The 14,899-nt window shown below is 41.6% G+C and overlaps 1 protein-coding gene and 1 long non-coding RNA gene across 2 annotated transcripts; one reads left to right on the forward strand and one right to left on the reverse strand.

Annotated features, from left to right (window-relative positions):
* Window positions 1–213: 213 nt before the first annotated feature.
* LOC144692297 (uncharacterized) lies at window positions 214–3,274 on the forward strand. The gene is made up of 4 exons (XR_013579297.1): window positions 214–418; window positions 1,495–1,562; window positions 2,383–2,466; window positions 3,066–3,274. It is a non-coding gene; the product is annotated as an uncharacterized LOC144692297 (long non-coding RNA).
* A 238-nt stretch (window positions 3,275–3,512) lies between these two features.
* Window positions 3,513–13,642, reverse strand: best4 (bestrophin 4). Its single transcript, XM_078560944.1, is given in 9 exon segments — window positions 3,513–3,669; window positions 5,222–5,374; window positions 6,285–6,362; window positions 7,438–7,483; window positions 7,485–7,590; window positions 8,884–9,117; window positions 10,642–10,734; window positions 11,229–11,239; window positions 13,491–13,642. Coding segments are annotated over 9 exon segments (960 nt in total). The 3' UTR covers window positions 3,513–3,582.
* Between the last annotated feature and the right edge of the window lie 1,257 nt (window positions 13,643–14,899).

A 14,899-nucleotide genomic window follows, 5' to 3' on the forward strand; every position in this document is an offset into this window, starting at 1 on the left:
GTGAAACCCAGCGCGAGAGCTGCTGGGGTCACTGGCCGGGGGGAGCAGGGCTCAGGCCGCGGGGGGGGGGAGGGGGGGGAGAGAGCCTGATGTGAGGCCCTGGGCCTCGTGGTTGGGGCGGGGGGGTGGATTTTCACCCTGCTACCCGTGTAAGTGGCAGAGGCACCAGACCTGAGCAAGTGTACATGATGTAAATTATTTGCTGCGATATCCTGAATCCTCTTTGTGGAGATCCCATCTTGGAGAACTGAACACTTGCTCATTTGACATTTTCCATTATCCCGGTGGCTTTGATCGGGTCTTTTATTCATTTCTCCGTCTTTTATTTCAGCGCCGCGCTTGGCGGCACGCGGTCGAGATTCGAAGCCCTTCTGGAGTTGACCCGTGAATTCTGGGCAACAGACTGTGACCTTGAAAGGTACTAACCTTAAATTTACCAGCAAGTGCCTTATTGCACCAAGTCAAGAAGTTAATCGTATTCCAGTGATGGATCTTGTAATACAGATAGTGTTTGAAAATGCAGGCTCGTCGTTAGTAAAGAGGAAATGCAGGGTAACTCAGATATAAAAGCAAAGAACTGCGGACGCTGGAAATCCAAAACGAAAATATCTGGGAAAACTCAGCAGCTTCGGTGGAGAGGAGCACAGTTGATGTTTCGAGTCCTCGTGACCCTTCAACAGAACTATGTAAAAATAGAAAAGGGGTGAAATATAAGCTGGTTTAAGGGGAGGCCCTCTACCTAGGTCTTCTTGTCCCAACCCCCCCTTAAACCAGCTTCTGTTTCACCCCTCTTCCAATTTCACTTAGTTCTGTTGAAGGGTCACGACGACTCAACATCAACTGTGCTCCTCTCCACCGATGCTGCCAGACCTGAGTTTTTCCAGATATTTTTGTTTTTGTGCAGGGTAACTCAGTTGTCTGCCTTGTGCTCTGGTCAGCAGCACCCACAATGCTTTTTTTTTTTGATACTGCATGATTTATGCATTTCTGATAGTTGTGCTTTTCCACTGCCCTGTAATTGGGCAAAAAACTGGTAATTTGTTTTTTTAAAACTTGGAAGGAGTGAATTTCCTAAAGTGCACAAAGGTTGGTCTCCGTTCAGGGAAATCAAAACTTGTATTGCATTTCAAATATGTGAAATTCACTAACATCCAACTACACCATCCTGTATCAGACTTGCGTAAATACTTGTTGCCCTAAAATGTGAATAATGAAAATGTGACCTTCTGTGGCTAGTATTTGCCCTCCATTTAATAAGCCTGGGCATTTTTGACTTAGTCTGGTTCTAGGCACGTGTCAGTCTTTTGTGTTTATGAACTACTGCAAGAGAGGTCAGCAGATTGCTAAGCAGGTGTCCCAGGGAAGAGTCCAGGATATACATGCCATCTTGTGATCTGGTTTAGTGCAATCTTTTAAAATAGTTTTGGCCTCTTGTATTTTTTGAAAATGAATAATGTTAATGTAAGTTTTTAATTTTGCTTCTATTTAATCCAGATCTGGGTAAATCAGCATCATGACCATGTGGGATTGGACATGTGCCAAGTTGGGGCATTAGAAACAAAGTAAGTTTTGATGAGCTCTAATATACCAAGCTAACTTGTTTTGTGCAGATACAGTAAACAGACTACAAGTTGGATGTGATAAGTTTTTGTTTGGTAGAGCAGTCGGGCTATTTCTTCTATCTTGCTTTCTCTCTTCGCTTAGTCCAAATTTAATAGTCAGCACTGGAATTAATCCATTATCTAAAGTTGCCTTTGCGTTCTGTTTTACAAGCCCTGTTGATCTACATTTTCAAATAGCCCAGTCTTCTCATGACGAAAGCTACTTCCAGTTCTGCTACTGAATTGAAGTGTTGATACACAAGTGATCTGAGGAAGACTTGGAAGAGTTAATCTAATGGAGCATTTAGGACATGAGTTCTAAGTCTGCCTCCAGATCAATGGTTTATGGACCTGTTCATTGGGCTCCTGTTTTGCTCATGCATTTGTGACTCCATTCTTTAGACAGAAAATTCTGAGTAGCAGTGAACCACTGTTGCTGTCCCTATGAAATAACTTTTTAATTTGAATTGTCTTTAAAATAGTGCACTCAAGTGCATCACTCAGCATCAAGCTCTCTGCTCAAGTCTAACAAAGGCTGGTTGTAGACTATAGGTTCTAGAATGTAGTCACTGCAGCATCAGTACCCTCTTGTGCCAGTATAAACAACCACTAACCAGCCATCCTTCTGACCTCGAGCCATAGTTTTATGATGTACTGATTTAGGTTGCTTGACAGTCCAACAGGCTGTGACTGGTGTAAATCTGATGATGGGCTGTTATTAGGATTCAGAGCATTTTCTGTGATGGTATATCTTATTGTCTCCTTTCTACACTTCTATTAGACTTTTGATGCAGATGTTCTTAATGAAGTGAAAAAACCCATGAAGTGTGACTATGGAGCAAGAAGTCTCAAGTCCACGTGGTGAGTAATGGTGGTGGCCTTTGGTGAGGTACACCTAGTTATGATCACAACCATTCTCATCTAATGATGACAACATTACCAGTTCTGCTACTGAAATATAATGATGCTACTCTAGTAACCTGAAGACTTGGGAATGGTTGTCAGATGTCAATGAAGTGGTGTTTAGACACTTAATTGAGCGGTTACATAGGAATAAAGAATTTGCTAGCTGAAAAGTAAACATCTTTTCAGTTTTCCCCTACTAGTTGCATGATATGAAGGCAATGGAACTGTTGACTAATCAGAGCAATCAGTCTGCTAATTTGCAATAAACTCATGTTGGTGAAAAGTATTTGGCACCATGGATCAAAGTTCGCCCCAAACATGCTACACTTAACCATATGCCTTGTGTCTCAAATTTCTCGACTCAGTATTTTGTTTGGACGTAGTGTTGGTGAAACGGCAGAATAATTTTAGCATGCCCATATTTTGAATTTACTTTAGTATTGCAGTGCTAATGGCAGCGTTTACATAAGTGGTACTGTAATTGATAAGTTTGTATACCATTTAATTGAATTTCAGAATTTACTACGTTGCATTAATTAGAATTGTTTCTCCTTCCAGTTATTGAGGATTAACTCAGCTGTGCATGTCAAGTGAAGATGCTGGAGTTGAAGATCAGTACCTATATTTCTACAATGTAGTTTGAAACTGGTTTATTAAAACACTTTTTAATTTGTCTGGTTGTTTCAGAAATGTACAGAAGACCTTAATGTCATCCTGCACAATGTTTTTGTTAATGACCATCTCCCAATAAATACCTTGCATTTGCATTGCTGCTATTTCACATTAACTTTGCCTAGTCATTCCTGTGTAACTCCCATAGTGAGTTTGAGAGCAGGTGAGGTGTGGAGTATATAATCTTGGGAGGTGGTTATGAGCCTCAGATATGAATGCCAGCTGCACAATGTCCTTTTTTGGGTGGCTTGAGGGGGACAATGGGGGCATTTTAAAACAAGCTGCTGATTAAAATGAAATCACTAAATTGAAATAAAATTAAGGACACTGCAATTTTAACCATTTCCACATGCAGCATATCACTTGCTTTATTTGCAATAGTTAATGGTCCAAAACCACAATATTAATGTACCTGAAGATTGCGGTCAATCAACTTGTTTGTTTCAAAATCATTGTCATCCTCCCCAAATGGATTAATGATCTGTTCTACCTGATTAAGAATAGAGACATGAAACCACCTTCATTATTGATGTTAACTTCATCTGTGGCTATTTTTTGTTCTGCTTTTGCCAATTTTCTTTCTCCATGACACATTGCAGTACAAGAACTAAATACATTTGCAGCAGAGCATAGTAAAGGGGTCCGGAGTTGGACATCAAACCTGAGCAAGGGTAGGAGAGGAAGTTTAGGGAAGATGATTTTTTTTTTTGTTTATGGGATGTGGGTATTGCTGGCTAGGCTGGCATTTATTACATGTTCCTAATTGCCCTCGTTCAGAGGGTGTTTAAGAGTCAGCCACATTGCTGTGGGTCTGGAGTCACATGTAGACCAGTCCAAGTAAGGTTGACAGATTTCCCCCTCTAAAGGGCAGTGAACCAGATGGGTTTTTACGACAATGGTTTCATGGTCATCAGACTTTTAATTCTAGACTTTTATTGGATTCACATTTCGCCATCTGCGGTCTTTGGATTACTAGTCCAGTGATAATACCATTATGCTAATACCACCCCAGTTTAGGGGGGATAGCCTTAACAAAACTTAAGGTGAAATGGAAAGGCAAAGTAATTTGAGAGTTCCAGAGTGTGGAACAAGTTGAAACCCTTGCCCTTGCTGGTAAGAAAGAAAGACTTGCGTTAGCTTACACCATTCAATGACCTTTATATCCAAAAGCACTTTACAACCAATGAAGCAATTTGAAGTGTATTCACTGATGTAATGTGGAGCAGAGGGAGGGAGGTGCAAGGTAGACCAAGGAGGAAGAGTGGTAGAGATTGCTGAGATAGTAAAAGGCAAGATCTGTGGAGGGATTTGAAGCTTTGAGGATTTTAGAAAGGAATAGGGAGCAAACAGGCTGACAAGGATTCAGCTCTGAGCCAATTGAATGTTTAGATCGGATGCAGACAGATCAGTACTGGATGAATTGCAATTATTTTAAGGTGAAATTCAGAAGGTCAGCAGGGTAGGAGAGAAATTCTGAATTAGTTGGGATTTGTGTAAGGAGGAAATCACATTGTGTTGGAAAAATTGAGTCTAAAAATAATATGCATGATTGAGTTTTGCAAGAGTGGAAATGAGGTAAGACTGATGTTTTGAAGGTGAAATTTGGCCATTGTGATGGACTGGATGTTGGGTTTGATAGTCAGCTGATGACCCAAAGGAAGACAGAACTTTCATTAATTGAGATTGAGGCAGTGCACAGGGTTCCTGTTGGAAGTGAATCAGAATGGCTTCAGTCTTGTCACTGTTGACCTGCAAGCTATTCAGTTTCAGCTTGGGGGTTGGGTAGGCTGTCTTTCAGCACAGTGACAGACAAGGAATTTAAAAATGGAGTCAGAGGGTAAAGTTAGGATTGTTAGCATACATAAAAGACTGTACTCCACGCTTGTGAATAATATATTTCTAAGGGGCACATACAGATGAAAAATAGGAGGGCCCAAGGATGCAACTCCACTCAATATTAATGCAAATAACTATACCATCCAAATTCCCTGTGATCCAGCCCCTTAAAATGCAATGTATCCAATTGAGTGCAAAGCCCTGACCTTAAGCCAACTCACATAAAAGAAGAATTGCAGTGGAGTGAAGATGGGAACATAAAAGTCTATGTTATCTTCTCCGTAGCCTGTCCTTGGCTCAATAAACTGGCGTCCAATCAGACAGAAAGCAAAGAAGGAATAGACTGCAATAGTAATCACCTGTGAAGTAAAACAGAGGATACGGTCAATCAATCATGGAATGTGGACTCTAAATACTTAGGAAAGGATTCCTGTTCTACACTCTGTTAGATGCCGAGTGTGTACATTCGTAAGTTCCAGTATTTCTGCAGGTGAATCTTTACCAAGTGCAAGCCAAAAGTCACAGAAGCGAATGAAAATTCATTTAAAGCACCAAACTGCTCCATCAAATTCATGATGCCCTGACACAAGTACCCAACAAAAATATGATGCACTGGAAGTCCAGCAAATTGCACCAATGAATGGTAGGACATACATTGGTGCCTATGATTGTTTCATACAATAACTCTGATTTCAATGAAGGAGTTAATACCAAAAATAGCCCAGTGTACCTTTTATAAATTCTAATTCCTTTGTTCTTTTTTCCTCTCCAGTTTTCTTTTCTCCACTTCTTTCAAGTTGGCCATTATTCACACGTGAGCATTGGCAGCAGCTCAAAGCTGAAAGAGCCCAATCTTGGCCTTACTCAGCAAGCGATGAGACTGCAACAGGACAATGTTCCCCCTAAGCTGCACAGCCAGGCACAAGTCAGCCCCTTTGTTACCTCTCATAGACAACTGTACAAAAAAATTTAATGGGTCTGTGCACTTAGACAAATTACCTGTGCACTACAAAATAAATGAGAGGGTATGTTGTGCGGGACCACTTTTAGGGGCTCTTTGATTAATACTCTGGAGGCGGTCCTTAGCTCATTTTCTTCTCCTGAACCTGGAGTCCCGAGTCCAATTTTAGCACCCAGACTGCTGATGCAGCTGAGATCTGCTAACGCAGCATACATCGAAGATTGAAGCTGGTACCTTAATTACGTGTATAGCCATAGATAGACTCTAATTTCAATGGATCAGGAATTGGAGTTCAATGAAATTCTGACCTGAATGTACACTAGGAGGATGCTGATCCAGTCATAGTGAAATAACAGGCTGCATTTTGCCCGATGTTGATTCAATTCCTGCAAATGAGAAACGGAGAGATCAAGCTACGACAGCTCAGTAGTGACATCAATTAACTAGCGCTTTAACACAACATTGCAGGTAATGCAGTCTCCCCCACTGTGTGCCCCTGTGCAAAAGAGAGCTGGTCTTACCTGTTCATGTGGGCTCAACTCATTCACACATTTTCCTGGCACCCTGGCACAATGCTGATGACATGCTGGATAGGGGGATGGGAAACATGAGCCAGAATTTCAGTCATCAGCAGCAGTGCAGTGCTGAGTAGCTTCCTGAAGAAGGGAGGGAGAGAAAGAGGGAGGTAAGGGGAAGGGCAGGTGCAATTTAAAATTGTTATTTTAATAAGGCCTCTCTTGTTACTGCAGGACTGGAATGCTTCTTTTAGGTGCTCTAGCCATGTTAAAGAATAGTAGAATTTTACAGCACAGAAGGATTATAGGGAAAACATTAATAAATATTTTTGTGGCTCCAATCAGTAATGCACATATTTTATGTGCTGACCTCAAAGCCCACATAAGGGTCAGGAGGTTTAGAGGAGATGTGAGGAAGAATTTTTTCACCAGGGGATGCTGGGAATCTGGAACTCACTGCCTGAAAGTGTGGTAGAGGCAGAAAACCTCATAACATTTAAGAAGTATTTGGATGTGCACTTGTGATGCCATGGCATACAAGGCTATGGGCCTAGTGCTGGAAAATGGGATTAGAATAGTTAGGTACTTGTTTGACTGGTGCAGACTCGATGGGCCGAAGGGCCTTTTTCTGTGCTGTAGACCTGTATGACGCTATGACACATTGCATCGGTTGGCTGTCTTGAACTCAGCTGAGCCTGTTGGGAAGGTTGAAGACCTCAGGCCTTCACATCCAATAATTAGAGGAGCAGGTGCCCAAAACTCTTCAAAGGATTGGCTGCACATCGTCATATTATTGGCCTCAATGCACTGTGTATTCCAGTGAAGAATCCTGTATTATGAATGGTGCTGCATGTTAGTAGCCATTTGCACTTCAGCATTGACCTTCCCACTCTTTGAATCCAATGCTTTATAATTTCCCATTGAGAGACTAAGGTATCATGCTTACATCCATCAGTAATCTTAGAGCGACATCATCCCGGATTCTCCCCTCTTCTTGCCTGTGCTGCCAGGTTTGTAAACCACACACATGGAATCCAGTACTTGTTAAAATCAGAGTAAAGGCTTTCAAATTTCTTTTGCTCATCACAGGTCATAAAACCTGGAAAAAAGAATAACCAGCAAAGGCACGTTGAAAGGTTGAAGTCATAATGGAGCTGATTTTCTATATCCTGCACCTGGGTGTATCGGGTCACCTGATACAACAAATACAGGAAAATCAAATAGAAAGGAGCTTGTGCCCATAAATGAACCTGCACAATTATTGAATGTTGGGTGGGTTCTTCCCACTTGATTTCCTTCACTTACTATGCCGATCTGATGACACGTGAACAGGAATGTTTGCCCTATCTGAGGCACAATTAAGTTCTAATATCCTTTTGTCCAAATAACAAAATATTGTAATTAAGCCACCAGTTACAAGACTATCTGTTTGAGTGCACATTTCACACACGGGCAAATTTAAGCTTTCCTGAAATAAAAACAGAAAATACTGGAAAAATTCAATAGGTCTGGCAGCATTTGTGGAGATAGAAACAGAGTTAACATTTGAAAATATTAACTCTGTTTCTCTCTCCACAGATGCTGCTAGACCTGCTGAGTTTTAAAAGTGTTTTTTAATATATTTCAGATTTCCAGCATCTGTAGTATTTTGCTTTTATTTAAACTTTCCTGCATGTTTGTTCATATTTTCAGTAGATTTACCTCTTTAAATAAATAACTGCCCTTGAGCAATTGCTATCCAATACTGTACTTCACAAAAATCCAATAAAAAACAATTTCTTGTAAAGTTTGAAAAGACCAACTCCTCAAAATGTTTGAAAATGGGCAGAGGGGATCTTTTAAAACAGCAGCCCAGTTATATCATAGTATCAACTGGTGAGGAGAAATACAGCAACATACTGTGCTTTACTGAAGTGAGGTGCTGTTTGAATGAGTGAGAGAGGTATATCAATGACTGAGGGTGAATATACCAAACTGCTTCGATACTAAGGTAGATCAGAAATTCTGACCGTTAATTTTTGGTTGATGCTGAGTTAGTTCTCTGAGCAGACTTGGAATGTGAGAGGGATTCAGCCAGGTTAATGCTTCTGAAAGTTGTCCAGATACCTGCTGCTAGAAATTGAGTGCATGAGCATCTTGAATGAGAACATAGCTGCTTCAGCTGTGAATGCATGAATATATTTCCGATAACGATGCCTATAGCTGCACGTGTCTATTAACTACATAAAGTTATAGAAGCCTCAGCAACTGCAGATCCCCATAGTTGTACCAACATCGCCAATGCAGTCAGGAAGATGTTCTTTGTCCTGACTTTTCGTCATGGGATATCCGCAAGTAGGATATTCACGTGTATGTCAACTCATTATTTTTATGACAATATGGGTTACATTACCTGCTTCGACCGTGTGCTCTAAGGAGGGGAACCTCTTTCGGACCCTTGTGCTGATGGACGGGAGAATGAGCATTGAGGAGAGGTTGGCGTATCGGATCAGTGTGCGCCGCAACATCCGGCCCCTTTCATCAACACCATGAACGTTACTGGATACCACACACATCAGCTGATCTGGAAGTGGGATATTTGTGTACTGGCTCCACCAACGGTTAACAATAAGCGTAACATAAAAGCCTGCCAGGGGAAGGGTGGGGGTTAAGGGCCACAGGTTATTACTAGTGCACACTCAGCATTGGACTCAGAGAGGGTTGCACAATGATACCTTGGCCAGGTACAATTACACTTCATTTGTTCATGGTGGCCACAATTATTTGAATGATATCACAGCATTTGCTATTGATTACACTAAGCTTTATAGCTATGGTGCAAATCACCGTAAATTCATTACTTTACCCTTTTTTAAATCCCTCTTCATTTCCTTGTATGGCATTCAATATTTCACAATTCAGAGGACAGGGTAGGGGTATCCACCAAACTGGCTCTATACCTGCAACCCTGAGAGCAGGAGCAGGAAAGTGCAAACAGTTTACATGAAAATGGCCCTTTGAGGTTGTAGGAGGGGGATCAGATAGTGGAAGCTGTGGAAGGCGTGTGTCTCTCCCCCTCCCTCTCATTTTCCCTGTAGAGTGAAGCTGCTGATCTCCACTTGGGACAGGACTCCCTGTCAGGAGCTTGTCAAGCGGTTTTACCCCCTCCTGTCAGTCTACAGCATGGTACACTACACCTCCACTGAACTGTTCCATTCCTCTGCCCTGCTTCCTTTCAGTTTTTAGTAAATAGGTTGAGTTGAAAAGCCTCGGAACAAGCTGCAATTAATTGTTTTTTCACTGGAAGAAGTCACCTGGGTACATCCTGCTTATTGGAAGGATTCTTTAGAGACCATGGATTTTTCTTAAAGTGACAATGCAGATTGCAGAAAGGACATGGACAGATTAACCCTGATACTTGCTTTCTCCTTTAAATAGGAAAATTTCTGTAAGGGGAGCAAAGTACTAACTAGTCTGCTATCTATTTCCAGCATTTTCTAGCACCTTTTACCTTATTCTGACACTAGGAGTTGATAGCAATGTCCCTTCCTAATATTGACATGACCACAACAATTTGTTTTATGTTTATAACATAAACACCAACAACTTACAATTTATATTGTGCTCTTCCCATGGATGAACATCTAAGCATTCTTCAGACGAGGGAAAGATGGATACTGGATAGGAGGTAAAAGAATTCATTGGGAAGGCCAGAGGCACGGTTAAATAGATAAGTGTAGGAGGCCTCTTAATGTTAGGAGAGTGGAGGGAGTACAGTGAAATGGTTTTGGAAGAGAATTCCAGAAGATTGCCAGAAGATCCCAGAAGATCACCCTTCAGTGCTAGGAGAGAAGAAACAGGAAAAATGTGGCATTTCAGAGTCAGAGGAATGGAGAGTGCACTGAGATGTAGGACTGGCAAAAATTTACCAGGTAAGATGGAACGAGAATGTGAAGAGATTTGAAGATGAGGATCTTGTGGATTTGATGCCAAGAGTTAGGATATAGATGATGAATAAGAAAAAGGCTTGCAGCACAGAGGGAATCTTGTAGGTAAGGGAGATATGTTACCATGTATTAACCATTAGGACACCATATAAATGCATGATGTTATGAGTGATATTTTACAATTCCTTAATAGATTTATAGTAGTAGAAGCTTTAGATACAGACCTAAAACAAATGACATTGGGATAAGACTGGTGTGTTTGTCACAATATGTCGCCACATTCCCAAAAAGAATCTTCTGTTCATGACAGGAAATACCTACAAGAAATAGCAATAGAAACACATTCTCAGACACAAGGCAATCATTCACATAAAGTGATACAGTTGGCTATAGTAAATAGAAATCAAATTGTGTTTGTATTTAAATTGTTTATTTCATTTACTTAAGGTTCAAACTGTCTCTTTTGATTATAAGTTCATTAACTACTGACCGAGATGGCCAAGTCCTAAAGAACATAGCTGCTGGACTGGGTCTGCGGCAAGTGGTGGGGGAACCACCAAGAGGGAAAAACATACTTGACCTCATCCCCACCGACCTGCCTGTCGCAGATGCATCTGTCCATGACGGTGTCGATAGGAGTGACCACCGTACAGTCCTTGTGGAGACAAAGTCCCATCTTCACATTGAGGATACCCTCCATCGTGTTGTGTGGCACTACCACCGTGCTAAATGGGACAGATTTCGAACAGATCTAGCAACTCAAGACTGGGTAACCACGAGGCACCGTGGGTCCTCAGCAGCAGAATTGTACTCAAACACAATCTGTAACCTCTTGGCCTGGCATATCCCCCACTCTACCATTACCACAAGCCAGAGGATCAACCCTGGTTCAATGAAGAGTGCAGGAGGGCATACCAGGAGCAGCAGCAGGCATGGCTAAAAATGTGGTGTCAACCTGGTGAAGCTACAATACAGGACAACTTGTGTGCCAAACAACATAAACAGCAAGTCAGAGACAGAGCTATGCGATTCCACAACCAACAGATCAGATCTAAGCTCTGTAGTTCTGCCACACCCACTTGTGAATGGCGGTGGACAATTAAACAACTCACAGGAGATGGAGGCTCCACAAATATCCCCATCCTTAATGATGGGGGAACCCAGCACGCCAGTGCAAAAGATAAAGCGGAAGCATTTGCAACAATCTTCAGCCAGCAGTGTTGAGTGGATGATCCATCTCGGCCTCCTCCGGATGTCCCCAGCATCACAGATGCTAGCCTTCAGACAATTCAGTTCCCTCCACCTGATATCAAGAAATGGCTGTAGGCACTGGAGGGTGCAAAGGCTATGGGCCCTGACAATATTCCGGCAATAGTACTGAAGACTTGTGCTCCAGAACTTGCTGCATCCCTAGCCAATCTGTTCCAGTACAGCTACAACACTGGCATCTACCTGGCAATGATTGTTTAAACACTCCTCCTGATTTAAAAGGCTACCCTCCTGAACAAGCTGTATGTCTGCTGGGAGCGGCCTTAAAATCTGTGTAAATATTGAGGTAAGTACAGGGCAGACAGCCCAACTTTACAGGCTGATGGGCCCCGGCAACACCGTCAATGCAAAAACGTGGTGTCAACCTGGTGAAGCTACAACACAAAATTTGCCCATTCTGGCAAACTGCAACTTCTGGAATCGAGCGTAAGAGGGCTTCCGGGAAGTTGTGGTTCTGTTGCAGCCCTCAATAGCAGTGAACATCTCATCTTTTTCCGCTATTGGGACTGCCAGAGCCGGGCCTGTCTTTCATATAAGTTGATAACCAGTCGATCAACCAGACAGTTTCAGAGAATGAAGCAATAAGCATAGAACAATCAGATAATTTGCTGTTGGTAAACTGTTTAGTTTGATGACATTACCCTCCCTTTATTTAAACCAAACACACAATAACGGTGTCACCAACTCGGAAGATAATTCATTTTCTTTGCTGCAGTTAAACCAGTTGGTGCATACAGTTACTAATGATGGGTGAAGGGAGAGGGCGGGAGTTTTGCATAAGAGGCTGAAGTAAGAGGAACAGAGACTACAATGTTGGAGAAAGGGAAGACCAAGGCCATGCAGAAATTTAAACAGAAGGGTTAGCATTTTAAATTTGAGGCATCGGGATTGTCAATCAAAGAGGGCCAGCAAGGCTAGGAGTGAGTGGGACTTAGTGCGCGATAGGATATAGGCCAGAGTTTTGTATGAATTGGAGTTCATGGAAAGGGAACAATGAGAGACCCACTAGGAGAACATTGAGATTGTGGACCTAGAGGTGGCAAAGGCATGGATCAAGCTTTCAGGAGCAGGTGGGCTAATATAAAGATGGTGGTGGCGTCACTATAGAGTGAGAAAGGCTGTCAATGCAATGGATCCTTGAGGAATTCCCAAAGTGTTGGTGCGGGGGGTTATGTACAGCAACTATTGCTAGAAGTGTTCTGCTTACAATGAGATGGGTAAGAATTTGACCTTGAAATAGCAATCCCACCAAGCTGACAACAGTGGAGATGTTTTGAAGGAGGATGCCGGAGTTGACCATGTTAAAAGCTGCAGCAAGACCAAGGGGGATAGTATGCCCCAGTTACAGCCACAGAGGATGTCATGGAATAAATAGCCCGACATGGAATAAAAATGAGCTTAGCACCGCCTTACAGGCTGCCCTGCATTTCCCTCCATCCCCGCCAGACTGCTGCTGCTGCAAGCGCAGAGTCCAAGGAACACAGAGTGATGGGGTATTGCTCCTCACGGCCACAGAATGCCATTCATAATGTTGGAGCAGCTATGGTGCAGTATCAAGGCTGGAAATTTAATTGGATGGACTTAGATGAAGAATTGCAGGAGAGATGGACATGGATTTTGGAGGTGACAATATAGTCAAGTAATTAGAAGAGGAAAGAAGGGCTGTTGTTATTTTGAGGAGAAGTGTATGCTTTTGAAAGTAAATGGAACCATTAAGGAGAGAGAGTCATGTTAACAGGGACCAAGAAGGAAAGCTGAACGGTGATCAGGGGAATTAAATCACAAAGCAAAAAATGTCTTTTACCTGTATGTAACACTGAATATTGAATATAGGCTGATGAACACAATGAACTCCTTGTACAACAGCTTGTAAATACTTCCTTTCCAACGAAAGAGTAGTTTGGAGAATCCAGCAAATCGGGCATCTGCAACTTTTAGTGTGTAAGAGATTGTCATTGCGCCCCTTAATGGCAGTAATCTGAAAGTTCATTAAAATCTCAAATTAACATATACAAAGATAACATAATGAATGCATTGCTTAGAGCTTTCAATTTAATTGATGTTGACAAATATCTGGGAGAAGCTGGTCTACCCACCTTCTGAAAATTGAGAAATGTATATGAAGTGAATTTGACTTGTCATGAAACTATTAATGTATATAATGTTATTGGAATTTTTTTTTTAAATAGAGGTTTAGTCTGTGGGTGTGTCTGTGTGTGGATTAAAGCCAGCTAGTCTGGGTGCTTTGATGTATAGTAGTTTTGAGATGTAAACAGAGGAATAGATACATTTGCATTTTGTTGAATAGAGCATTCAAGAGTGCGAGTAAAATCTTGCACCTAGCTAGGAGACACCAAGCAATGTTTATATTACTAATAAAATTGGTACTATGAAAGGACTTCAAAGGGCCTGGTGGTACAATGAGAATTTCCATTCAAAGAGAAGTGCTGAGTACAGCCTGAGAGGAGTTTGTGTGTGAAAGGCAGAGGCATGTAACATCTAAGCAGATGTAAGCCTACAACTGTCTGCAAAGGAACCAAATTGAAAGGAACCTCACGTTGAATTCATAAGGTAAAAATGCTTTGCCTGGTGTCTGGTTAAGTCTATGGGTTATTGTTGCTTTAGTGGAGATTAATTTGGGAATTTGTTAAAAAGTTATGATAGTAATTTGTAGCCATGTGTATGTTTTTAATTTGTTGTAAATGAATAAATGTCTCATGTAGTTTGATATAAAAACCCCTCGAGAACTGGTGGTCTTATTCCTGAATTCAGAGCTGCATCTCAAACATACCAATTGAAAATTTAGGTTATGACAGTTGTTTAAAGTTTCCCTCTGGGATTTTAAATAACTCAGCCTTTACAAACTGCTGTTTAGTAGTGATCCATTTGAATTCTTGTGACTTTCATAGCTGACACTGTACCAAATCCGTTGAATTGAATTTCACGGCTTGCCATTTGGATTATGAACTCTGGAAGTTTGTGCAGTAAGATAACCACTATACTACCTTACCCACTTTGGGGTGAGTTTTTAGCAAGCAATATTGTGGAAGTGGAAAGAAACACTCTAGGTGATGAGTGGATATAGGTCATCTTTGAGTTTAACAGGATTGCAAACATTTCATATGGTCAAGCTCATCCTCAGCAAGTGGCCAGAGAGTGTAATGGAGTCATTGGTAAGAGAGCAGAGTTTATGGTTGGAAGTGGGAATAGTGG

Source organism: Cetorhinus maximus, chromosome 17 (genome assembly GCF_964194155.1).
Source record: "Cetorhinus maximus chromosome 17, sCetMax3.hap1.1, whole genome shotgun sequence".
In the NCBI taxonomy this organism is placed as follows: Eukaryota; Metazoa; Chordata; class Chondrichthyes; order Lamniformes; family Cetorhinidae; genus Cetorhinus; species Cetorhinus maximus.